The 27,742-nt window shown below is 37.4% G+C and overlaps 1 protein-coding gene across 4 annotated transcripts in view; it reads left to right on the top strand.

Moving 5' to 3' along the window:
* CenG1A (Centaurin gamma 1A) overlaps window positions 1–27,742 on the top strand; it is a 51,413-nt gene that overhangs the window by 22,850 nt on the left and 821 nt on the right. For 2 of the 4 annotated variants that reach the window (XM_089859861.1, XM_089859862.1), the window contains exons 2-15: window positions 7,307–7,453; window positions 9,714–9,799; window positions 12,291–12,432; window positions 22,367–22,501; window positions 24,249–24,577; window positions 24,708–24,914; window positions 24,997–25,074; window positions 25,141–25,245; window positions 25,410–25,581; window positions 26,180–26,407; window positions 26,574–26,969; window positions 27,033–27,150; window positions 27,226–27,415; window positions 27,482–27,664. In XM_089859861.1, the coding sequence (XP_089715987.1) occupies window positions 7,307–7,453; window positions 9,714–9,799; window positions 12,291–12,432; window positions 22,367–22,501; window positions 24,249–24,577; window positions 24,708–24,914; window positions 24,997–25,074; window positions 25,141–25,245; window positions 25,410–25,581; window positions 26,180–26,407; window positions 26,574–26,969; window positions 27,033–27,150; window positions 27,226–27,415; window positions 27,482–27,664 (2,516 nt within the window). Of the gene's footprint in view, window positions 1–7,306; window positions 7,454–9,713; window positions 9,800–11,370; window positions 11,705–12,290; window positions 12,433–22,366; window positions 22,502–24,248; window positions 24,578–24,707; window positions 24,915–24,996; window positions 25,075–25,140; window positions 25,246–25,409; window positions 25,582–26,179; window positions 26,408–26,573; window positions 26,970–27,032; window positions 27,151–27,225; window positions 27,416–27,481; window positions 27,665–27,742 lie in introns of those variants that run through there. The other 2 variants (XM_089859863.1, XM_089859864.1) reach the window with 2 other exon arrangements.

The following is a 27,742-nucleotide window of genomic DNA, read 5'->3' as shown; positions in this document are numbered from 1 at the left end:
TTTCAGTCCATCTTCCTATTTAGTCTGTACTAAGCCTTTGACAGCGCCTAGCTCACCAGACGTCGCTTTACCTCGAATCTATGACCTACGTCACTTCATGACAAGCTACAGTTTGAAACCAGTGACAAACTTATGGTGAACATATCTCATGAACTTATGTTGTAACTTAACCTAAATCGTAGAGAAAGTGTCGGCTATTTTAATGGACAGCTGCAATTTCTCAGCCCTCAAAAAATAAACCTCGGATAGGAGAAAATGACACCTACCGGAAGGAAGGAACACTTTTTTTATTATTATTTCATTTTGCATCCATCCACCCACCCATCACTATATCTATCCACTTCGCCTGATTTTTTTATTGTTATCAGGAAAGACTCATCTTCCCCCGCGTTGCCGCTTAAAAAACGCCCTCATTACGGCGGAAGTCAAATTTACATTTTATTTCCGAGGAAACCCCCAAACGAGGCTTTGCTATATTAAATTTCCATTTATTTTTAGGGGCTTTTCGTCATCAACTTATAAGATAACGGAGAAAATTTATAACAGCGACATATTTAGAGAATATTAATCATATTCCCAGAATATTCACGATTCGCGTTATTTAGGAATTTTAAATGTTAAAATATATTTAGTATATTTGATAAAAGCGGGTTTTTTCCACTATAGGGTGTGTTAATTTCAATCACGCCCATTTACGCCAACAATTTAAGCAACATTACATTATGAAAATTCCTAATTTTAAGAAATTTCCAAAAACACTTATTTGAAACAGACAAAGTCCAAAATTAACCACCACGATTTAATCTAGCTGGCACCAAGATCGAGAGAGAGTTATTGAAAGACAAATCACCACTAGACGGATCTTGTTTATACAATAAGGAGCCAAAAGATGTTTTTAAAAATATATATCTAATTATCAGGGCTAGAAAATTGCCTCTAATTTAATAAAAATAAAACAGGCCTCTACATGTTTTATAGAAAAATAAACATTAAGGGTAATGGTCTTAATATTTTTGGGCAAAACGGAGCCGTGTACGCTCGGGAGCTCGCGTATTGTTTAGCCTTAAACACCATTCGCAATCTAAGTATGACCTAAAACGTTCATAAACATCTATATTTTAGATCTAAATATAAATATATTCCAAGAGTGGAAATTATAATGGATTAATATTTTCACATTAAAACGATACCAAAGCCGGAGTTGTAATAGACGTTTAATAAAAACATATATCCATAATTTCGCTTTCAGTATAAACTCATCCTCGAAAAAAGGCGTGCAACCACCATAGTTCACGGTTTTTGGCGCATTTTCTTTCCCACTTTTATATTATTTTATTTTCTCAAATGAAAGCTACTCACGAACGCGTGAAAAACTCCCTTTAAAAAGAGTTTTGACCAAAACTTAACGGATAAGAGATTCTCGTGATTTGAACGACCTCGGGTTATGGTAGATTCCTGCATGGTCCCTGGACCAGTCAGAAAGGCCGCTCTCACGAAAAACGTACAGATACAAAAAACACGGTGCACGCGTATATATTTATTATTAAAAATTTATTCACCGGCAGGTGAAATGATTTAACGACTTTAGCCGCCTATTTCTCGGATGTTTATCGACGGATATTGATATCTAGCGTTTCAATTTTTAATTGAGTGTATTTACGGTCACGATTGCATATACTAAAAAGTATCGGTCATGTCATGCGTTTTACTGTTTACAAGGTTATAGCTAGATAGTTGAAAAAGTTTCCGTTTTCTCCGTAATTGACAAGTATTTATTTTGCGAGGTTATTATATGTCCAGGCTCCCATGAATAATTCTTACAGCTTTATATTGGGATGTACACGAAATTTCAAAGTTTCGCGTATTCTATACGCCCTATCCGTTTTTGGGCGTTCTAGCTCGTGAACTTCTAACCAAAATTAATCCTTTTTAATTATTTAACAAACTCTCCAATCACTTTGTAATGATAGAATTAGTATTTTTTAATTATTCAATTCCTACAATATACTGCTAAGTGCACTTTAAAACGCGCAGCCTTTCTCGTACAGACTTTGGAAGTGGTCTTGACTTAACCATTTTGAAATCCCATTTAATTATAATTAACACCACAGAATTCTTTCGTTCAATATTACCTTTTATGGTTATAAACCACCACGAAGGAAATCAAGTTATCGATTTCGATATTTCCAAATTAATCTTTTAATGATATCCTCCATTCCGGACACTAATATAAATTGTAAAAATAATTTCTCTTAACCGAAAGGAAAACTATTAAATAAAACCCACGCTTTTCTCCCCTATGGTCTCTCGAGAAGGAAGGAACTTGCTATAGCTTCTCACCGTTCTCTTTCGTAATACCATATTTAGTCAAAAAGGGGGTAAAAAAATGAAAGATAAGGACAACTTTAAACTTCCGTTTTCACTCTTTTCACGTCGTCTCTTATAATAATAATAGCTAACGGTTAAGCCTAACGAAATATAAGGCTTATTCAATGCCAATCGGATACGGGGACTTGATATTCCTTATACACAATACAACACCCCGCGCTTTTGCAATCCCCTTAAAATTTCCCCTGATCTTTTGTAAAATAACCCCTTCCCTTCTCTTTTCCCGCTCTTCAACGCTCTTGGTTGGAGTATTTGAATTCAAATTGCCCCTTAGCTGTTTCCCACCTAATCTTAAACTCAAATCTGTCGTTGACTTTCGACAACGTTAAGTTTCTTGCGAACGTTAAATCTTAATTCAAGTACAGCGTCTTTTCAGCGCCAATCTTAATTATTGTAGACGCTATTTTCAAGGCCCGTAACACACGTATCGTTTTATATATGATCCAGTTTATGTTCGAAAGAACATTAACTAACAAAATGCCATTAAAAACAAATTGGCTTAAGTATCTTTAAATATTTGTTGAAGGAAATAATGTTGTACGCGGATGTATTGTTTTGCTACGTTCTGAACTCAATAGCCCAATACAAAGTTTATAATTAACCATAAATTAATTGTTCATTCAAGACTGTCACACGTGTCAACGATTATGTTAAAGATCCGCGGGTTTAGTTTGAAAATGTTCAGTTATGTCTAACTCAGTCTGCACGGACCTTAAGAGGTAGAGTTGATCACCTTAAATATTTATATTACCACATTTAACCATTTAACCTCACTTTTAACAGATGTTAAGGGACCTAGGTTGGTTAAAAATAAACCGGGATAGTACAAACAATCAGGGCGTTAATTCTTGACCCCCAAAAATTTGAAATACCTCCCTGGGCCATTAACATTGTGATTAATCACCCTCAGCATTCGTTAGTCATACGTACCAACTCCCAATAAAAACCCTTTCCATATAAAAAAAATAAAAAACCTTTTGACATACACCTAATGTCTAACTCAATAAAATATACCCCTTGCCCCTGAGAGAAGCTCTTTTTCTCTCAAAAATTCGCTCGTTCTTTATTATGTCACACCCATCTTTTAAAAAAATAACACGTCAGCGTGGGAAGCGTAACCAGGACTGGGTACCAGCCAGCTTTTTCATTTTGCCCCTTTTGCCTCTGTCAAGCTAGCGACGGACAAACCACCCTTTCGGCTTTGGCTGCTAGAAGCGCTGTCTTCCCACATTCGTTAATTGAACGGGGGTGCAACGCAACGAACGTGTTCTAGCTAATACGGTTTATTTTATCCTACACAGCCATCATCCTTTGGAATGGAAGATGCCAGCCAGCCTTTTAATCGAAAGACGACTAGTAAACCGTCTTGCATCGCATTCATTCAGGGTGAGAAGATGTTAAGAGAGGAAAAACGGACACATTCTTTCATCTCCCAAAGTCCCTAATTCGGTTTAAGACAATTAAGGAAATTCCTTTTTTTCTAGGGCGTCAATTTAAGTTATATTTTTTTTTTTCTTTTTCGTAACATTTAACTTTAGGCGAGAACTCTTCTAAATTGCATAATCGCGCAATTAAATTAGGGTTAAATATTTATTTGAGATTAGGTATGTGTGTATATAGTACTTGCGGAGAAACAAATTGTTTTTGAGCAGCCCTAATAAATTATAAAAAATGCCTTTTTTGAATCAATTAAGATTAAGACTGCATTAGTTAAAACATTTATATAAAAACTATATCTTTGGTTCTCTAAGAGATACGGGGAAGCCGCCCTTTCAGTGTGTAATAGCTAATTTCCATTTGATACCTAATTATTGCTTGCAGTTCTAACAATCAGGGCTCGAATAATTTGACCGTCTCTGATTGGTCAGGTTATTTTTAAAATAAATAATCGTTCTAGATAAATGAATTAAGTAGTAAAAACGAAACTTCTTCAATGAACATCAAATCAAAATGATTAAATTTCAATAATTTTACAGACAAACCCGGAAACGTTACTACTCTCACTGTACATAATTAAACACTAATTAAAGTGGGACGATAATTACGAGGAGAAGGTAATAATTATACTTGACATAATTAACATCACAACGCAATTAGGCAGGATTATACTATACTATAAATTAATGTTAGATTTCCACAAAGATATGTATACCTAGTATACGGTCGGTTACCATACCAATTTCCAATTGAGATCAATATGTCAAGGTCAGCCTTGATCACGTGATAATGCTCACGTGTTCGTATAACAAGAATAAAGAAAACATTCGCGCCTAGCTAACTTTTTCATAATCATAAAAATATTCCACTCCTTGTCAACCTCGTACAAACCCTTCCTTCAAACAAAGCTATTTAAAATCATTAGGCAATGTTAGCTGTCATTACTAACCAGTTAACTTGACGTGAATACGTAATAAAGGGGCGGAACGGAAGTTAATTATACGGGGGAGCCATGGCGTCTAACCGGATGACGTCATTTAATAGGGTAGTGGGTATTCGGAATACTAAATTTAAAATTATTGTCGAAAGACAAAAGGACCCTTTGTTTCAAATAAAATGTATTCGTCAAAGAAAATGAAAATGAAATCCGTTAGAAGTATAAAAATAAAACGCTTGGCGATTAATGTCCCCTGTTATTAAAGGAGGAGTGGATTCCAGGCACCAATAACGTAATTAATGCCCTAATAACGCTAGAGAGGATTAACCCCTGCTCCCCCCCCCCAATCCATTTATTTAAAGTTCTCCCGTTATTACGATTAAAAGGGGGCTTTCAGTTTTAAATTGGGGGTCGATTCGAAGCCAAAAACTAGCTAGTTGTTCGCGAACACAATGAAAGCGAGCAGACTTGTACTTAAATCAATTAATGGACCATTCATTTTTATTATAAGAATGGGTTTAGATTGTAATCGGAATTTGGTGATGAATAATTACTTTTACAAAAAATAAAAAAATAAAAATCTGACCTTGAAATGAAAGTGTTGTTTGTAGTTGTAGACTACTTTGATCGTCGTATTTATGTAAAACCTGCGGATAATAAAACAAGTAGTTGTAAATTAAACATGAAATTACGTGCGGTAAGACTGAGAACACCCAAAAAGTAAACACTGTTGAACTTGCAAATGTTAAGATCAACATGGTATATTGGAGAAAAACGTATTATACAAAATATTTAACCCTTTTTCATTCCGAACTGTAGTGTTTGTTTTTTTGAAGAACACAATACGCCTCTCAATTGCGAGCAAAACGGTAGTATTACAGTGGCTTTGATAGTTTTTACGCATCACATTGGTCAAAGACTAAACATTTTTGTAATACAATTAAATTTCGTTGATCAAATTAACAATTACATTCATCGAAGAGTTCCCCAAAGGCTCCAATGTCTCAATTGCTTGAAACCCATCATTTTCTTAACTTATTTGCAAAGTTGGCGTCGAAAACCACACGTATACAAGCATCCTTTACATTTGCCTTTGATAATATCCAGTAATTTCTCAGCTAAATCAATATTTTGGAGAGAATAATATTCGAAAAGAAAATATTGCATTCCCCTATACCCGATACTTTTATCAGATCAAAAGGGTTATATATAAAATGAAGGGCCTTTGGCGATGGGAAGCCAAGCATTCAGCCGATAAATGAAAGACGCGATGGAATGTCTACATCGACGATGGTCCCCGCTTAGAGCATAACTACTAACCTTACTAAAAGTATATAATGATGAATTTGCCCCGAGGTTGAATAATAAAAAGAGTTTGATAAAAAAATGCTCCAAAATTATGGTTTGCGAAAAGAAAAAGAATAAAAATAATAAGGGGAGTTAGCAAAACTCTTCTCTGCCCTTCACAGGGATTAAGCGAAATAAATAGATCCTAATGCCATTGGCCGTTTCCGACATGTAGTGTTTTATCATGGTTTTATTATACGTTACCATAACCCTCTAATACTTACCATAAGTATGGATCATACAAATAAAAGTCGAGACTGAATGTCTGTTAATCAGTCAGGTCTCCACTGCAGACCCATATTTATGGAGAGTATTATTGGGTTGCGTTGTTACACGAGGGTCATTTGAAATGAATTCAGTGGGGGTTAGTGACTGATTAGGACATTAAGGGATGAAGTAGGCGTAATGTTTTTCGCTGTTACACCTACCTTGGTATAATAAAGGCGTTTTGGGACACGTTTATCGTCTCTGCTATAATAATTTATGAAATAATATCGTGTATTGCTCCGGGGAGGTGTATGGAAAACAAAACAAAGGAGAATGAAGGATATTTTTGGTTAGTAATGTCTAAGTTTAGACTAATTTGCATGATATAAATAAAATAGCGAGGCCGTAATTTGAATACAAAGTGTTTACATTAATTGACCGCTCCGTTTTTTCCTGTTTGCTGTTGACAGGATTGACAAAATAATTTAATTGCCGTTCGCGCGACGTGAATGTACTTATTTGCCCAAACAGGAAGTATAAAGAGCGTTAAAATTTATGCCATACTTATCAGAAACACCCTGTAATACAGGGTTACTTAGCTATCAGTAACATTAATCTAGTTAATGAAACTCCCCAAGTAAACCAAAGATGTACCATTTCTATAGTTAATCTTATTTGCCTAAAATATATAATTAAACCACCTGTAAATCAAACTTTTTTGTCCTAGAACTTATAAGAAGCTAGCATTGTACAATATTTATTCTTAACTCCAACATCCATCAGTAAATTATGTTTATGGACGTTATACTGCTCAGTTATGGTCGAACCACCCCATCCATTACTTAAATAAATTCGTTAAATTGGTCCTCAACAAATTCCATAAAGTCGATACTCTTGTTTAATGCATAACATTAAAACGACGGGGCCCTACGTACACCTTAACCTTTTAACTGAACAAACCGTAACGATTTTCATTTTCCTTTTATACAGATTCATTCGTGAACAGTCAAGAATGGACGTTAAGCAGAACGGTGCCGGACCTAAGATTGGGAATAGTTGGCAGTTTATCCAGCGGAAAATCGGCGTTGGTTCATCGATACTTGACCGGTTCCTACATGCAAGACGAAAGTCCCGAAGGTAATTAAATCTTCTACCCTCTCTCTCTCGTACACAAAACCGTTACTAAACCGCATGGTCCATGGGGCGTCACGATGATGGAAGATTGCTTCTATACCACCGCGTGCTGCACGCGCGTAGACCGTATTTAGATTAGCATGGTGAGGAGGTGAACTATTATCATGGATGTATACCCAATGTTTCCATCAATTTCCTCGATTCTATCAACCGAGAATAGCGGAAGAGCAGTTTAATGAGCCAAAACGACATCTGGCAGAGCTCAATCTAAGCTATAGGGTCACATGCACGAGGCGCCCTTTACAAATGTTTTCATGTCTATATAGCGCCCTCTCTTTGTATCATCGAGTTATGGTTTTGACTTTGTTATACCAATCTTATATAAGTTGATTGATGCGACAGTCTTAAATGAGAAACTCTAAGAACACAAGGAAAATAGAGAGAAAGTATCCGTCACCTCTGTTATTTTGAGACCGCACTAATCGTTCATCAAAACCAAATCTCTATGCCCCGGCGTCAGTTCCCTGTGTTCCAATATAGATTATTCTTGAACAAACATAACCGCGACGTCCGATTTACCGGAACTAGGTCGAAGGAAGACTAAATTTCCAGACATACTGAAGAGCAAAAAAATTAAATCGAAGAGTGGTTTCTTTGGAACTATAGTATACTAGTTCGTTAGGAAAGTCGAAAGAGTTTGCTTATAGAATAAAATCCTCCAGTGGGATGAAGAGCCGCGGTATTTGTCATTGGTTTTGGACGTAGAATACGCGATTAAGGAGAGACAAGAGAAAAGAAAATGGAAAATGCCCTAGTTTTCTGGAATGTAGGTCAGACCGAATCAAGAAGAAGAGTTATGGCGGGAAAACGTTTCTCTAGGCCTATATCGATTCCAACCCCCCCCCCCCACCCCCTCCTTCCCTTAATCATCAACTGAACAAAGGAGGAAGAAGAGTGGACCAACAAATTTCTCCTTATTTACGAGACAGCGAGAGTTGTAGTACTTCCTCTTTCTCTCTCTCTCTCTGCATCGCTCTTGGTCTTCCCCATACAGTCTTTCATCTCTCTCCCGGGATAAAGCTGCCAACCTGGGAGTCTTTCACGTTTTATTTCTTAAATTATGTTCCATTCTCGAGGGGGCTTTACACTTTGTAGTTTCTAATGGAAACTTGAAAGTGGCCAAATTTACAATAAAAATCCGTTATTATTTGGAAATTTTGATGCAGTTAAAATTGATTACGGAAAAGTTCAGTCAATCAGTCTTTCTTGAAGCGAACTTAAAATTATGAGTTTCTACGATTTTCGAGGATTGGAAGATGTGTTTTAAGTATCTTAATTTTTACGAGATTTCTAAATTAGTGTGGTCCCTCTCGTTTATCCCACAATTTCCGGCGACAAAGGGATTTAGCATCCTCGAGGAGCGATTCTTTAATCTTTAGAGATAAAAGGAGAAAAGCTTTATATATATATATTTTTCTTAATATTATCGTTTTCTAAACCTTTTCCGGGATAAAGGAAAACGCAATCCTCTCTAAATGTATTTCCGTCTTTAGTTTGCGTCTGAAGCTACGACGATATATTCGATTCCGTCGAGTTTATATCAAGAACAAAACCAATATTGATTTAAGTGCGTGGAATAAAGGAAGATAAATCTCTCAGTGACAAACACAATAAGGAAACGTAAATATTGACAAAGATTTCTTAGTGATCCCCTATAACGTTTGCCAAGGTCATTTTCCATTTATTAAATGTGTTTCTTCATTATATTAAAAGGCGTGTATTTAAACACAATGTTCGCTTCCTAAGACTGGACTTATTTACAAATAATGTTGACTCAAAACGCATTGATGCCACAATATTTACAAATCCAATGCTCACTTTCAGCAATTTTATAACCGACTATAATCAAACCATTATATTGTTACAAAACTGAACTTTTATCAGAATTTTGATTTGTTCTTAATACAAGATGTCGTAGGTCGGGGAATTTCAAAAACGAGCCAAAAGGGTCAGGGAAAGCCAGGCCCACACAATACAACATTGGCTAGTTTAAGCCTAAAAATCGTAGAAAAATGTCAAGGAAAATCGTAGAAAAATCGTTTCAATCCGGTATAATAGCAAAATTTAAATAAACAATAGCACATTTTACATGATTAACGTAAAAGATGCCTATTTTCAAACTGATTCCACTTTACTCAGATATTAAAAACTTTACAAGAGCACCGTGATGTATAATTTACACTTTCTTTTTTTACTCCTAAAGGTGGAAGATTCAAAAAAGAAGTGGTAATCGAAGGTCAAAGTTACCTGCTCTTAATCAGAGACGAGGGTGGAACCCCTGAACTTCAGGTAAAAATAACATTCATCAAATTAATCACGTCCCTATTATTATAAAAAAAGGACGTAATTAAAGATACTTAGTTATTCCGATGAAAAACCTCCATAAATCAAAAATTGATTATAGTTGAAAAGAGAGCGCTAGCCGATCAATAAATGGCGCAAATTGATAAGTTTCGAGGTGAAAAGTTAGACCAATTTATTTTTTTTATTTTCCTTCCGAACCTGCTGGTTCCCCTTTTAGAGTTAGACCAGAGAGACCAAAGTTATTTTTAGCCTAGAATCCAAAATCGATGGATGGAGATTCAGAAAATAGGCCAAAAAAGGGAGGCCCAAGAGAAAAGGGAGAAGGCGGCCTGAAAGGCAATTCGAGAGAATGAAAGGGCTTCCGTTTCATCGAATTCGAATTGACCTTCCTATGAAATCCCCCCTCCTCCTCCTCCTCCATGAAAAGTAGCTCACTAGCCGGCTTTTAAACTTTTCAAACATCTTGCTGGATAAAAAGGAATCCAAAATCGATTAATTTTCAAGAAAACTTATCCAATTTTAAAGATGGAATTGTGTTATTATATCTATTATCTAGGCATTGAAAATATTGCAATATGCTTTATACAATCTGCCTAAGGCGATAATATACAGGGTGTTTCTGATAAGTCTGCTATTAATGGGCTCCCAATATTAGAAACACCCTGTATAGATAGACATGTGAAATTATTCTGTGTATGTAAAGTTGAACCATCTCTAAAATCATTACACATAAAAAAGTATTGGTAATTTACCATGAATATATATTTTCTAAACTGTCATTTAATTCGATAAATTTGCCCCAAATTCTATTCCCTCATTCAATTTCGAATTTCGATTGAACTTGAAGTATGGAGTTGTGCATGATCGAGTTTTCAAATGGGGGGAAGGGGAAGCAAGGTAATTTCTAGGGAGAATGTTAGGGAGAAGTTCTTTCCTAATTTATAGCCATAAAATCGATGCATACATATTACATTATGCATTTTAGAATATGGTATAGTACTCTTCTTCAAGAGAAAACATTTAATGGCTTTTACAGACTCAATTAAATATGGATAAAGGTAAAAGAAAAGTCCAGACAAAATTGCAAATGAATAAAATTGAAAGAGAGAGAACCGGAAGAGGCTTTTAGAAATTCGGGCGTTATAGTGGCCGACTTTATATAAGAGAATCCATAGTAAAGGGAGTGAGTGAGTGGGCTTAAGGAGGAGGGGGGGAATGGAGTTATCGAACGCGTCTGTCCCATTGTAACGAGTCAGCTAAGAATTAGGAGAGCATTTTTCTCTCCTGATCGCGTCACTATGGCAACGCCTCGCGCGTTTTTAGCTTTTTCTCTCCGGCGGCGCGCCGTAGCCTATAATGCAAAGCAGACGGTCTCTAGCCCTTACTTCACGATACTCCCCGATTTTCGGGGAGAGTTTAATACTAGGGAGTAACGCCAGGTGTCGGGCCGAATAGAGCGCGTCGCGTCCCAGGTTTTAAAGAGAGAGAGGGGGCATAAGGCTTTATAATAGTCCCAACTCCGTCATTGGGGAAGAAGAACAGTTAGAACACGTCGAGCTGCGAGAACGGGAGGCGTAAAATGGGTCAGGGATGTCAGGGTTGCTATAACAACCGTCAGCGTCGTTGAAAACGGGGAGCGTCAATCTTTATCTCGCATCCCAGAACGAACGACCGACCGACTCTCGGGGCTCTTGGTTGGTACCGTACCATTCCTCTCATCATAACCAAGAGAAAAAGAACATAACTAGCATCCCCGGAGCAGTTAGTGGGCATTTTGTTGTTAGACAGGCGGTTTTAGAAGCTTTTAACCGTCGCGGACAAAGCTCTCACAAGCACGGATTTCGACAAACAAAGTCTTTACTTTGAGGAAGAGTTATTGTTACACAAGTTGTAAGTAATGTCAAGTATTTATAAGTCTTTTCTCACGAGTGTTTTGTCTCCGTAGACGGTTGTAATTTAACTTAATCGTTTCTATTTTTCTTTTTGTGGATAAGAGACGAGAAAGTGTTGTTTGTTATAAACAAAAAAGATAATATCCCCCTGTTATCATTTTAGTTCAATATTCATGGGTGACCTGAACAATTTATTGTACGATATAAATTCAACACAGATTCAATATTTATGCAGGGAATTTTTTTTAAACTGAGGAGAGACGCGTTGCAACAAAACGGCAACTATCCTAGCCCTTAAAACCAACTCCAAGGGTCTTATGATCTTACGAACTCTAAGCTAAACTTAAGTTCAATTATATTATGAGGCCTTGGTAATTTTAAAACGAATTTGTAAAGATCAACAATAAGATCTTTGCGTGGGTGTTGCTTCTTGGCAAGCTTGTTAAAATGCAATTTGCTGCTGCGTTCATAAGTCTTAGTCAAGCGGAAATAATCCTTCCCTAATTTCTTTGAATTTTTTTTAAACATTTTGTTTTTTTTTCTGGTTATTAATAAAATGTTCTTGGATATATTTTATCTCGCAGTTCAGTTGTTGGGTGGATGCGGTCATCCTGGTATTTAGCTTGGAAAATGAGACGTCATTCAACGCCCTGTATAACTACTACACCAAAATGGCGCATTTCAGGAACGCCGCTGACTTACCCCTCATTTTGGTTGGCACTCAAGGTAAGAATACCATTTATGTTTATTATATTTTCGTGAGTCTAGATAAGTGTGTACGTCTAAACGAGTTTTGGGTTACGCTATTTGAATATTCGTATCTCTTACGAGTCATACATGTTCAGTATACTTTAAAACTATATAATTTAAAGGCAATTTTAAATAAATGTCTAAGTATTTACTCTTAAGGCCTTCCGTTCATAAGCCCCAACCAACTAGTTTACTCAAATCAATTTATGCTGTAACTGTTTGTCAACGAATACAACTTATCATAAGTTGACAAAAGTTTCTTTACAATTTTCATCACACGTTGACCAAGTTCCTTACAACTTTTATCACAATTTGACTAAAAGTTCCCCAAGAATTTATTAAAGTAAACAATATGTTCAAGTGTTAATTGTCATATCTAAGTTGTTACTTTCCTTACAAATGATTAAACGTTTCCCCAACAATTTATTAATAGTAAACCAACCATATGTTCACACAATTTTTCAAGTGTCCCATGATATCAAAGTTTCGAAAAAACATAATCACCCTGATAAAACAATCTATCCATAAATCTCATTCGCAATTTCAAAGCCTTCCTCGTTAGCCACACTCCAATTTCGCAGTAAGTTTTTACAGAATTAAAACTAGGTTTTTTTGTTACTTTTGCGTTCTATAGAGCAGGAAAACTATTGTTCCGACCCATGCTGGGTGGCTGGCTGGCTGGCTTGTTTTAGTACGATAAAACATGTGTTAACCCCAAATTAAAAGCGCTGTAGGCCCTCGAAAAATGATTAGGGTATATACATTCCCTGAAATAATTTGATCCCTTTGGAAACATCTTGTAAAAAGAATCCATTAAGAGGCGACTCCAGCACACGGTAATTGAAGTTGACACGGAAAATACGGGTGGGGATCAAATTATCGGGAAGAATTAAGAAGGGAGAAAACCATTTAAATACCAGAAAAAAAACTCCAGCCCAAACTCCTTTCCATTCCTTTCGATTCCTAACCATAATTGGATGGGTCGATTCGGAAATTATATTCACAGTTAGAAAGAACCCCCAAGTGTTTTCTCGATTTTTTATTATTTCTTTTTGGTAAAGATTTCAGTAATCTCCATTGGAACTCAAGTCTCGTGACTTGAAATTCATTCCCCAACAACATTAAATGTTTATAATCAGTATTTTGGGAACCTGTTTATTAAAAAAAAACCTTCACAAATATTATCATCGCTTGAAAAGGCCCTTATAGAATAATAAATTTAATTTAAAAATCACGTGAAGCGAGAATGTATTGAGGAAATGAAAAATTACCATACACATCCTAAAGAATATTTTACGCCATGAAATATTAACAAAAAATTCTTAGCACTTCTTCTTTTAAAACTGGAGCAAAATTATTAAATTTAATTTGCGAGCATGCAATTTTGGTTTTTTTTTTATAAAAATATATTAAAAAAATTAAACCTTTTAAAATTCATAACGGTAAACAGAAGGGACAAAAGGAGGAGGGCTGCAAGATGCGCCCAAAAATGAAGTTACAGAAGACCTATTTCTTTACATCAGAAAATAAAATTTAAAATTTTCTCCCCTATGGGGGTAAAAAAAAGAAAAAAAGAGTATGACGTTAGGATGGGTTTGACTTTTATTATTCAAAATAGACTGCTGCTCTAGCTAGCTATTCGACTATAAAAAAAGTAAAATTGGATAGTGAAAAAAATAATAATAAAAAAAACTTTGGCACTATGTAAACGGTCGTATATAGGTATAGCTTTGAAATTCAAATTTGTTGAAAACTTTCGTGGAAGAAGTTTAAAATCCATATGGAGATTTAGTCTGGACGTTAGTATATAGGAACCTATAAAAGACCTGAAAACGTAATATATGAATAGGAATCATAGGTTTTCGTGAGCCTGACGATATGGGGGCGGTGATATATAAGAGAACCGGGTATATTTGACATAAGCCGCGTTTACACGAGACACTTTGAAACCGTTTTAAACCGTTTTGGAATGTACAATAAAGAATATTAAGTTGATAAAACAAGAGATCTTTCACGAGAAAATGCAAATATTATTTTTTAAAAAGTGTTAGGCCTTTCCAAAACGGTTGAAAACGGTTCCAAAGTGTCTCGTGTAAACGCGGCTATAATAATGCGGAGTGTTTCTGATAAATTAAATAGTGTGGTTTTTAGGGGGTAAAATTGAGTTGAAAATGTAATAGAACATGGAGTCTTGGTCTGACACATTTAGTAACGGAGATATGCGCTCCCATAATTGATTAGCCCCTAAAACAAGGAAATAATCACACATGTGTGGAGTAAGACATATCAGCTTGCTCATCTTGTTTAAAAGTATTGGATAATTTCAATAGAATTCAAGTAAATCTAGTTAAAAGTGTCACTTCTACACATTCATATAATAGTACACTTCTGCTATAGATAAAAGTTGGTTCCATAACATTCTTAAATTGAAGACTATTGAAATTGTCTAATACTTCTAAACAAAATGAGCAAGCTGCTATGTCTTACTCCAAAAAGTGTGACTATTTTCCTTGTTTTAGGGGCCAATGATTGTTGTAGACCCCATGTTATTGGACCCAAAGAACACTCCCTTTAATTTATGACAGACTTACACAGAAACACCCTGTATATTTGAATGTTCTCAGTTCTTTTATGGGTTCTTCTAGACGTACGTCATAGAAGATAAACTCGGGGAACAGTAAAAAAAAAAATTCAGACTCAAATATTTGGAAAAGTTCCAAATGGATGCTGATATAAATAATTTTATTCAAAATTTAAATACCAAACAATATTTTCTATATGATAACGAAATGTTATAAGATTAAATTCGGAAGATAAAACGAACGTTTTAATCATGTTTGACTTCAGTGGAACGAAAGCTTCGTATAGGTGCAGATTGCGGGAATAAAAAAGATGTCAAAATCAAGACAGTTAATTAAGATCTGTAGGAAAATTTAATTAACTATTTATTTTTAGGAACCTTTAGAATTTCGTGGTCCATTATAAGTACTAATTAATTAATTAACGTTGCCATGGTAGTTTATTGAATTTTCAAACTATTCCAATCAAAATTAACTACGCCTTTCCTAACTGTCAAGGCCCTGCTGCAAAGCATTGCTTTTATCTTTCACTTAGTGTTAAAGGTCACAACCTATTTAACTACTTTCATGCCATGAAAATCGTTTTATCAGACTAATGGGTTAAAGGTCAGAACTTGGTAAAGGTAATCCTTTAATGGTTTCAAAGCGAAAGCAAATCAGTTTAACTTGCATAGAAGGGTTAAACCAATAAAATTCATGGAAATGCGTATAAAGCACGAGTAATACGTTAGCAAACTGCAACACCCAAAACATCTAAAGGTCAAATTTACCGCAAAGGTCGAGACTGTTAGGGAACTGAATAATGGGCTAAAGGCGTGAAATCAATAAATAAACGGTAAATTGGAAAAGGGTTAAATCGAAGTTATTGAAGTATAAATTGGAGTTGCATCACGCACAGGATTGTGGAAATATTGGAAGAATTACAGGTTCACACCTTACTGACGCATGATCGAGTTAGCTATGATTTAGCAGACGATATATAGCCCGCCCTTGACACTTTGAAAGTAGTTGTCATTTTGAATTCGACTATTTTTAGTAATCCAAAGTCTTGGCTCAAAAATCACCATATATGGGATTCGTTTTAAGTTGTCTGCAATCACATCTGAACAGCAAAATCAACCGACCAACGCGACCGAAATTAAATTAACGAGGTGACCGACGGGAACGTAAAATTCTATTCTAGTCTGAAATCACCTTGACTACTTTGGTTTTATAAACTTCTGCTTTGTATAAAATATCTTCGCCATTACTAGATCAGGGATCAATTCGCCATAAATAATGGTCTTTTCCGCTCCTTCCTTTTTCGGAATGGGATATTGGTGGCCAACCAAAAATTGGCGCTGTTTTAAGCGGGGAAAAAGAAGGCAAGGGTTTTAAAGGAATAGTAGTAGCGAGTAAAATATAACACTGCATGGGGGTACCCCTATTGGTCAAAATCCGTCATGTGGTACCAGGCGTCCAATAGGGGTTCTTTCCAGTGCTTCAATGGGAAGCCTAACGCGTAGGATCCATTACGGAAACTTAAATGCTTGTATCTTCTTTAATATTGTAGATACAAACATGGTTCCAATTGATATATTCATTATCGTTTAAAAAAAGAACTATCTAGCCTTTAAAATATAGCGTCAGTTAATAATTACTAGAAGCACCGAATGACACGCGTTTATTTTAGACATTCCTTTGGATTTGCCTATTTTTATTAAAAACCACAAAAACAGAGGGTTATATTTGAGGTGCTACTACACCTTTAAAGCGCGAGTTTGAAGCGTAACAAGGCGAAGGCGACCCCGTAGGAGAGAGAGAGAGAGAGAGAGAGAGAGAGAGAGAGAGAGAGAGAGAGAGAGAGAGAGAGAGAGAGAGAGAGAGAGAGAGAGAGAGAGAGAGAGAGAGAGAGAGAGTAAATAAAAGACCTTGGCCCTTGCTCATGCACCAAGAAGACGGAACTCTGAAAAAGAGAAGTGAAAATGACCTACATCCCAGCACAGCACGAAAGGCGAGAGAAAAAATAATAATAAAAAAAACAACCTGAAAAGGGTTCCGGCTCAACATATAGATTTCAGACCAGTACCCGACTCCCTCCCAGTACCAGTCCAGTCCAGTAGCGGGCCGCATCGACCAACCACCATTTTCTATTTATAGTTATTTCCTCCCGAAAATTTCGATCAGGCACGAACTTAAGATATTTTCTTTTTCCACTTTTTATTTTTTGTGCTAAATCAGCTCCTTTCATAGCCACCTGCAACTTTTTATACTATATATATTGGGTGGATTTGGCAAGGCCTCTTTGCCATTTAAGCCTTATGGCTTCCGCAGATTTATTTTTTATATAAAAAGTTCATTTGACGTCATAATCTGATGTCATTTTATGATACTTTTAGATTTCGGGCGCCGTGGGAACATTCATTACATTACGCGTTTCTAAAATGAGCTTTTTCTTAATTTTTTTAATCTTTTAATAAATTTAAGGAGAGAAGAAAAATTTATATTATACACTGTAATGTCCTTAAGGGACACCCACAAAACTTAATGACCAAAGTAAATTAAGTAAGACATTAACGGAGGAGGACAGTAACCGGTTAAGCTCAGCTGAGAGACCTCACAAGGAGATTAATTGCTTAATAATATATACGAAATTAAACGCGTGGTTTAACTTACTTAAAGAAGGGCTTCGTTACAACGGTGTCATGTTTAACCCAAGCCCCCATGGAATAGTTTTACTGTCTTGTTAAAAATTCTAACAGTTTGTCGCGCGAGTTGTCAAAAAGATTTAAATTTCAATGATTACATACTTGTCTAACTAACTTACACCGTAACATGTTTATACTCTGTTGAAATTTTCAAATCTCACGTCACTCCCATACTTCATAGTTATTCCTTAGTTAGTGTCTTTCTTAACATTGACAGAGACATTCGCAAAAAAATCCCAAAATAGGTTTTAAAGATTATGTACTTGTCTCTAAAATGACACGTTAACGCGTAGTATACAAACACCCAAAACGCATTGCAATCCCTGCATCACCAATTACAGTATAAGAGCGTTAAAACAACCTTCGTAGTTTTCAGCACCTTATCACACATCATCTAAAATTTATACGAAAGACATGTCAAAATTCACCCATCACGAAACGCAAGAAGTATATTAAAGTGAAATAAAACATAAAAACGCCTTTGAATTTGTCCAAGACGCTTTGCAAATAACATATAGCATAAGTTCATAAAATATGTTCCTAAAGTTTGTCACTGGTTACAAACTGGAGCTTTTCATGAAGTGACGTAGGTCATAGATTTCCGTAAAGCGACTCCCGGTGAGGCGCTGTCAAAGTCTTAGTACAGACTAAATAGGAAGATGGACTGCAAAATTAACCACCGAGTGTAGTCAATTCTCGCTTGTCGTTCTCGAACTAGCTCGAGCTGTAAGTCTCTAGCATTACGAAGTATTGGAACATGGAATTTTTAGAAAATGGGAAGAATGCATAATAACTACGGATTTATCTATTTCTCGTGCACGTTTTCATCTTTGTATACCGCGAGGCTGGTAGAGTAAGCTGACGTTTATTACGGATGAACGAAGCGGTTAGAACACTTCTATTCTAAAGACGAGCAAACCCTTCAACAATAACGAAAAGATTGGAAAGAGAAATAACCCTCAACCCTTCTTCCCCCTGCAAGTTCAGGTCCCAAGTGGCTAAAAGTGTAGTAGGGTCTTCAGAGTAAAGCCTAATTAAAGGGAGAACCTTTGGTGGGAAGACGCATCCTTCCCATGCTTTCGCGTCATCAATCGAGCGCGCCCAGGGTTGCTCCAGACTGCTCTAGAACATCCCCATCCCCATCTTCTTCCTCATCCCTTATATATAAACTCCTTCAAATCGGACGCCTTTTCATTTGACACGAAATAACTTCTTCCCTCGAAACGGGGAAGTGATGTATATAAGAGAGAAGCTAGGAAGAAGAAAAAAGATGCGCTTGTCAAGCTTCAATTTGATCACTAGAGCCCCGAGGCTGAAGAGCGCGTCCGCGTCCGCCTCCTGTCAAAGATACATCCCTGGTCAGGAATACATATAGCTAAAAGGAATCTTTGCGTCCCTAAATGTCACGTGTTAATTTCTATGCGGGTTTTGTGGGCCGGGCTTGATAACTTACTATCCGTTACGCCTTAATAATTCTGACGTCTTTCTAGCTGTGATTTCATTGATTGGTAGCAACGCGACGTAAAATTAGTCATACCAGACTAACAAAATCCTCATATAGATACGTTCAGAAAATGGCTACACAATGATTCCTGTTACCTGTATGCGTTCCTTACCCATCCTTATCTTTTCCTCTTGGTCTTCTCCTTTGATTCTTATATACGAAAGAGGGTTGTTAGGAGAAGAAAAAAAAGAGATCTGAGATAGACAGACTTCTTCGCCCGCAGCGCCTTATACCACAGAAACAAATCTTTTGTTACTTCATATTTTTCCTACAAGAGATATTTCCCGGATTCCCTCAATTTCGGAAGGGACGAAAAACCGCGCCGTGTTTTTCTAAGGAGTGATTTATGAAATAAACCCCCTCGTGTGTACTCATCTCGGTCGGTTATACGTAGATTACACCTTAAAAATTTTAGAGGTAAACCATGCGTCACATTTCGGAAATTACATACGGAAAAACCAACACACAGGGGCGAGGCCGCCATTGGGGTGTTCTCCCTCCCGAGTTCACTACACGCGGGAGGCTATCAGACTCGCACTGCCTCTAGCGGTGATTCTTGGTGAGAGAGAGAATACCCCAATGGCTGCCTCACCCCTCTGTGTTAATTTCTTTGTATGTAATTTCCAAAATGGTAAATTGTTCGCGATGAGTTTGCATTAATCCCGCGTTCATAATTTCAAATAAATTTCTGTAACTAAAGTCACCCCGTTGGCATGTCTGTGTTCGTAAAATTATTGCTCTCGAGACCCGTCTGGATGTCGGGATCTAGCGGATGAGAGGTATAGGCCTATAATTCCCCATCTCACGAGCGATTAAGTAACTCCGAATTCAAAATTTCAAGGCCAACTCCAACGTCATACCCAGGTTCAATAAATCACGTTCTGTTTATCCATAAGCGCCTCGTTGACAGGATGGGTAAAATGTTTGCTTATGTATAAGCCTCTCTTCATAAAACCCACCCAAGGATGGAACCACCCAATAACTTCTGACCTTTTAATTATAAGTGGGGAAAACCTGCATGCTCCTAAAGTTTGTGAACGTGTAGGTCGCGTTAATCCGAGATAAGCCTTGGACGAAATAGGCTTAATAAAGTATTGTTGATGTTCTGGAAACAAAGCATGACGCGTCTGTTACGAAATTACAACATAAAGTTAGAACTTCCGGTTATTGGAACAACTTCCGGTTATTGGAACACCCATTTAAATTGGTCAAAGTTATATTATTTGTCTATTTATACGTCTTCATTGTGGCCTTTGACCTCAATAGAAGCGCGCATTTCAAGCACAATTAAACAATCAACATTTAATTAACAAACTAACCTTATGGAAGCTAGGAAACTCGCGTTAAGAACAAAACTTTTTTTTAGGTCATCATTCTTAATTGTACAGACATTGAAAATACCCTGCAGTAAAAGTGATTAAGCCGTTTAAACTTATAGGCATATACTTCTGGAGAAACTTCCAAAGTCATTTAGTGTTTAGTCACGTCAGACAAATTGAAATTACCCCACGTACTAGTATAAATTTAATTTTCTTGACTCCAATTAATTTAGTTAGAGAAAGAGCTATCTAGAGAGAATCCCAAAGTCTCGTTAAGGAAACGGCAGACCGACTTCCTAATTTTACAGCAGCAGCTAACTAAAGCGAATTAAATACGACGAACCCCCGCAAGGCTCGACCCCCCTCAATGATGCGACTGCTCTTGCTCTTCTTCCTTCTCCGTCTCTCCATCATATCCCACCATCCGTACCCTGTAGGATATTCCCGTCTACTGTAGCCAGCTAGGTCTATCCCACCTGACCCTCCTAGTTGCGCGTGTCACACTACACCTCGAGGGAAGCTTACTTATACCCCCCCCCTCCCCAGTTCATTCTAAGCCTAATTCCCTTCCATGGTTAGTGCCTTATAGTGTGCTGGGCTGGGCCCCTAGTAGTTTTCTTTCTCTATCCGTTAGGCCTAGTATATATGTATAGAAAAGAAAGTTTTCAGTCTCCCGGACTAGAGGTTTTATTGACGTCCCGCTGTCTGCGGATGGAGCGCCTATATAGGCGGGAAGCTCAAGATGATGATAGCTCGATTCATTCCTTCTCTTTATTCGTGGGGTAGCACAATTAACAAGGAAAGCTTGCTTGTTATTCTTGACATAGCCAAGTGAGATCATTTGAAATAGATCTACAAACATATATTATAGATCGTTACTTCAACAGGGTTCATACAATTTTTGGAAAACCGATTTCCATGTTTTTTCCCCATACATTTCCCCGAGTCTACCAGGTTTTTTCCCAACCAAACTTCCTTGTTTCCTTATAGAAATTTTAGAAAGAAATTTCCCATTAGATAGCCGACCCCTCGGTCTTTATCGGGATGCTCCCGCGCTTCCCCAAATCATCCTCAGGGTTTTTACAAGATAGGGGAGTATTGTTAGGAACGGTCCTTACGATTTTAAACCCCCGAAGCAAAACTTGCGATGTCTATACGAGATTTTATGGAATCAGGAAATGTTCACTGTTAAGTCTGTTGTTACGCGATTGTTAGCTCAGCTTTAATTCGATTTCTTTTTAATCGATATTTCCAATGAAGATAGAACTAAATTCGGTCCTCTTGTCTAAAAGGGGTCGAAGAGTGGCTTGCTTGCTGACGGATCATTTCTTCAATAGACTCGAATTAAATAAACAGTCCGTTTTCAAATATGTACTTCACCAATAATCTTAAGTACAATCCATTTAAAGAGCCTAGACAGTCGACACACCTTCACAATTTACCCCTCAAAAAAATGGTTTCAGATACATTACTTCCCGGTAAAGGTGAAAGTTGAATAACCCTTAAACCCTCTTCAATTACAGTAATAGATTTGGTTTGGAAATGAACTAACTAACCATATGTATATTCATTTATTTGAAGAGAGAGGGAGAGAGATTGAAATCGGTTCGGTATGATTATGGCAGGAAGTGTGTTCTGGTGCGCGAACTTTATAACATTATTAATCACCCACAGGATCCGGTTAATTGAAAAAAGAAGAGTCTCCGCGGCTCAATAATGTTTCCATTAACTTTAGGGTGGTGTATAGTACACCCCTGCTGCTTGCTTGCCTTTTTTTTCTTCTAAATGTATATCTTCCTTTTCCCTTTTTTCTTGTGGCAGACGCGATCAGCGAGAGTAATCCGAGAGTAATCGACGACGCCAGAGCCAGGAAACTCGCCAGTGACTTGAAGCGTTGCTCTTACTACGAGACGTGCGCCACTTACGGACTCAACGTCGAAAGGGTTTTCCAAGATGGTAAGCTAAGCTTTACTAGGCACCTCGAGGGTACCACTTCCTAATCTTATTGATAGGCCCTGGGAACTACGTCTTGCATGGCGATATTGTGTACTTAGTATTTGTAGCCTCGTGTTTCAATTAATTTATTTGTGGTTTGATAAGTAATTACTAGAATTAGTAAATAGTTCCTTCAAATACTACCAACTAATATAATGCTGCCACTCTCGCCCACGGAATTTTCAAGGACTATAAGCCTTTCCGTTGGAAATGCTTAGAAGGGATTGAATGAGAGAAATGGTTGTCGTTAAGAGTTGTCCAGTTAGAATATATGGGGAACTAACCTTGGGTGCTAGCTGTAGGCCTACAACTTTGGGATTTTTGGATTACTTTGAATCCCAAAGTCGTATTAGGGACAATGGTAAAGCCATACAACAACGCTTATGTTCCTTTTAGCTACGTTAGTAATTATATTATCACAAACTATAAGCTGCAGCTTATAGGAAACGAGTTGGTTGGGAGGTAAACAAATTCGTGTTTATGTAGTCTTTCCAGTACCTTAAGGGCTTTGCCCCAAAATTACAAACTCTTTTATCTATAGAAAACTTAAGATTCACAAAGATTTATAAATGCCTGTTTATGGTACTTCAAAAGAACTTTGGAGAATTTGAGGCCAAACAAAATGAAAGAGTGCTAATAATACCACGACATAAGCTGCCAAATATCAACAAATAATTGGGGTTTTTTATGAAAAGTCCAAATCAACTCGAGCAATAAGAAATTAAATTCTATAAGAAGCCGACTATAAATTACGTTGATCCATTAGTTGCGCAACACTTAACTTATAGAGTACCTAACCATGAAAGTCAAACTTTCCTCCTCAAACCCTATATTAATAAATAATCCACAACAAAATTAAAATGGCAGAAAAAACCCTTGAGCGCGCAATAGACTTGGTTATTCAACACTAAATTACGTTGTAACAGCGTAACCCAGATCTTTTGTGATATTAGGTAACAAAAATATCTTGACACGCGCGTGTCCCAAAATGAAGATAAACGCGTTTTTAAAAGAGGGAATTTAACTCAATACCTTACAACCAATGCGGGAAGAAACCAATATAAAAAGCCCCTTCATTTTTCATCCTTTTTTTGAAAGGCAACCCTGAAATAAACTATTGTTTCAAAGATGGGTGAACTCAACAAAACGGTCATGGAATGCACGAAGAATCGCGAAGTATTTTTCTCTTTCTCGAGCCAAAAGAAAGAAGAAAAAAGACTAGAGCTTAGGGGTTAAAAAAAAACCGAGCTCAAGCTTCTAGGAGAAAGTTATTAGCCAGGGGTAGTTTTCATTAGTTGGCGAACGTTTTACGAATGGTAATGATTCTTCGGCAAGCATCCCCTGATGTAGTTTCGCCGAGCTAAGCGCAATTTCGTTAATGGGGACCTCAGGCCCTCTCCCTTCCTTTTTTCATCTGGTAATTCCTATGGGGTAAAGTCTTTTATATCTTTTATTACATTTTTTTTTAGATTGGGGTGAGAATGTTTTAATATTAGCTAGCTTCAAAGCGAGGATATTATAGTTTTATATAGCAGATTTTTCCCTTGTTAAATAATTCATCTTCCAAACCCATTGTTAGTAAAGAGCTAAGATAAACCATCCAATAGAGCATTCCATAAATTCCGGAAGAGATGAGAAGCAAACACTACAGGGGCCGGGAAAATCTTTTTGGAACTCTTAAAATATTAATTATTGTTTCTCTTGGCAGCTTGTCAAAAAATCGTTCAACAGAAGTTGACCGCCTTGACCCCAACTAATTCTCGACCGAGCACACCAGTCGGACATCCTTTAAGAAGTAACTATTTCGTAGCTCCAGGGACGCAAGCACCCCCGACGACGACAACGGGACCCTCGACAAACCCAGTAACAATGACTGCCACCGGTATCACGAATAACGGTTTCAGCAGCCACACATCGCAGCTAAACGCCCCCGCTCCGACCATGCTTGTATCTTCTCAAGCCAACAACTTTGTATCGGCCTCACCGAGTCACGGGGTCAACCACCATCTAGCTAATGTACAACCCACGACTCAGAAGGTATGTCGCGTTAGTCTTGTCTTAACCATAGTATTTTTTTTTAGGAAAAATACAATATACTTTCAATTTATACTGTCGTTTGTGGGTATTACAATTAGGCCTAATATCGTCACTGTTTTACCATCAATAGGACGGTGGTGTTACCATACGAGAAAGAATCGACTATGGCGCGAAAGATCGCTTAGAAAGGCCATCAATTATCGAGCCACAATCTAATAACAGCGTTAGCGGAGTCATTAGTAATTTAATATCGGGGAAAGACAGTAAAGAGTTAGCGACGCCATGTTCCACTCCTACAACGTCGAGAAAAACGAGAAGACGATCAAACCTTTTTCCGGTAAGAAGAAAATTACCAGAAACCTTCCTTCGTGAAATTAAATATTAAAATGATACCGAAATATCGGTTTACTTATTTATAGCCCCTTAAGAAAGGAGATGACGAGAAAAAGCTTAGAAATGGGGAAGTTGGAAGTGGTAGAGTCATTCCTATAAGACAGGTATTTCCGAAGATGTTTTTTTTAATTCAATACCATGAAATGTAATCAACTTTACTCTTATTTCAGGGTTACCTTTACAAAAGAAGCTGCAAAGCTCTTAATAAAGAATGGAAGAAGAAATACGTCACTTTGACCAATGATGGAAGGTTAACTTATCATCCTAGCTTGCACGTAAGAATACAAAGTTATAAAAAAAAAATAATGGGTCCATCACTATTCCTCAAGAATTCAGTGTTATGGTACCATTTTTTACTTCATTTAAATATTCAACGCTAATTACTTGGTCGTAGAGATTTAACTCAAATTGTAAAACTAACTCTAAACTCGAAATCTAGGACTATATGGATGACGTCCATGGGAAAGAGATTCCATTAATGCACACAACTGTTAAGATACCTGGTCAGAAACCCCGAGGTTCAAGGCCAGCGGGTCCAACATCGGCTAGCGCATCTTCCCACCAGGTCAACGAGCTGACCTCTGATCTGGGCAACCTAACAGTGGCCGGAGGTATTTAGACTAGAAATAGCTTGTATTTATTTATCTAATAACTAACACGATCGAGTTTCGAGAGAAGGGGTTATTTGTGGCATGGTACTAACTATAATGAAGAGGTGAATCTATAAATATGGAATGTGCATCTTTTGGTGTTGGTGGTGGTGACTATATTAAGGTGATTCTATCGGAAACTTCGAAAAAGTTCCACCCTTTTAATTCACTTCACTGGCTTTTCCAACTCCTTGTCCCCTTTCAACGCATGTTTTCTTTAGTGTAAAAAGTTTGCAACCATCTTCAGCATTTTAAACATTTGGTAACCCGTGTATTATCATTAATTGTTAATTGTTTTTCTGCTAAAACCTAGTTTTCCCAAAACAAAAACATGAATATTGTTCTCACAAAAAATATGAGTACCATGTAACATGAGTAGAAAAAATTTAGGTTAGTGGCGCAAATTTTGGGAAAATTATGTAATTGGTCTTCTTCATTCATTAACTATCATTGTATTACAAATTTGGGAATATCTTTTAACGTTTAAAACACGAATATACGATGTAGTTGTTAAATTGAATCATTAACCTGGCTTAAAAACCCTGTGTGCTTATCTTAGGCGTCCAGTATCATCCCCAAAGCGCAGTTACCTATCATTCTTCCTCGAGCTCTTCCTCCCCCCTGCTCTCCACATTCGCTTCCAAACATCACAAAGACCGGGAACGCGAATCCCTATTGGGTCCCTCCTCCTACAGCCACCTCCACCAGCACCTGTCCGTACGCAGGGGTTCAGTGCCCTTGGCGGGAAGCGAAGATACGACCATCGGTATCACTAACGCTAACTCAGGTAACCCATTTTGTTTCCCTTAATCACGCGCTTCCACACCCAAAACTTCGTAGAAGTAAAAACGGTAAATAAGTTTTGAGTGACATTGTACCATGCTGCTAATAACTTTTGTCGTCACCGTATAAATGAAATCATAACCGTGGTAACGCGTGTGTCTTTCAACAAGGTGTCGTCAACGGAAGCGAAAGTCATTTAGCAGGCAACCTCGTCCCAAGCACGAGCCCCCTGCTCTCTAAATTGGACACCCCAAATGTCAAGAAAAGACATAGGAGGATGAAATCTACAGGGGCCAAAAATTTGGAAGCCATGGAAGCGGATTCCGATGGCTACGAATTCATTATAGTGTCTTTGGATAATAAACAATGGCATTTCGAAGCGACAAACACGGATGACCGAGAAGCTTGGGTCTCGGCCATCGAACAACAGATTCTCAATAGTTTACAAGGAAACGAAAGCTGCAAGACTAAATCTAGAATGAATAGTAACGTTGATCAAGCGGCGGTACAAGCTATCAGAACAAGCATTCCAGGAAACACGCATTGCGTTGACTGTGACGCTCCTAGTAAGTACATGGAACTACAATATTCATGGGAAGAAACTCTTTAAGTAATCATTTCCTTTCTAGACCCTGACTGGGCGAGCTTAAATTTAGGAGCCCTCATGTGTATAGAATGTTCTGGCATTCATAGAAATTTGGGTTCTCACATATCTAGAGTTCGCTCATTAGATTTAGATGACTGGTCGTAAGTACAACCTTGTAAATCTGACGCAGAGTTTCCGCGGGACATTAAAAATTCGAAAAACTGCACTAATTTCAGGGCTGAATACATTAGCGTCATGATGGCGTTAGGAAACGCTGCCGCCAATAGCATATGGGAGGGTAACACTCGAAGTCGGGCGAAACCTACACCTAATTCTAGCAGGGAAGAAAAAGAACGATGGATCAGATCCAAGTACGAGTTCAAAGAATATCTCGCGCCAAGTACTTCCAGTATTTCTCTTGGACAGGTAACTACAATTTCCCAGCTTATTTTTCAATTTAGCCTAAAATCACTTTGAAAACATTTTCTACAGCAATTGATTGAAGCTGTCTGTAAAGCTGACGTTAAAGGAGTGGCTTTAGTTTTAGCTATTGCATCAGCTGCGGGAACATTAACCGAGCAAGTCAATTCTGCAGTTGGTCCTAGGGACCCACGAACGGCGTTGCATCTTGCTGCAGCAATGGGGAATTTACCTATAACTCAGTTACTATTATGGGTAAGAAAACTTAACTTATTTAGGCTGTCAATCCACACGCTTTTGTAGAAGTGTAAGATTTCCAACGTTTTCATCAAA

This window comes from Phalangium opilio, unplaced genomic scaffold, assembly GCF_054372755.1.
Source record: "Phalangium opilio isolate 3A_F unplaced genomic scaffold, DU_Popi_V2 ptg000344l_1, whole genome shotgun sequence".
NCBI lineage: Eukaryota > Metazoa > Arthropoda > Arachnida > Opiliones > Phalangiidae > Phalangium > Phalangium opilio.
Note: the sequence above shows the minus strand (reverse complement) of the source record. Positions and strands in the feature narration are given on the sequence as shown.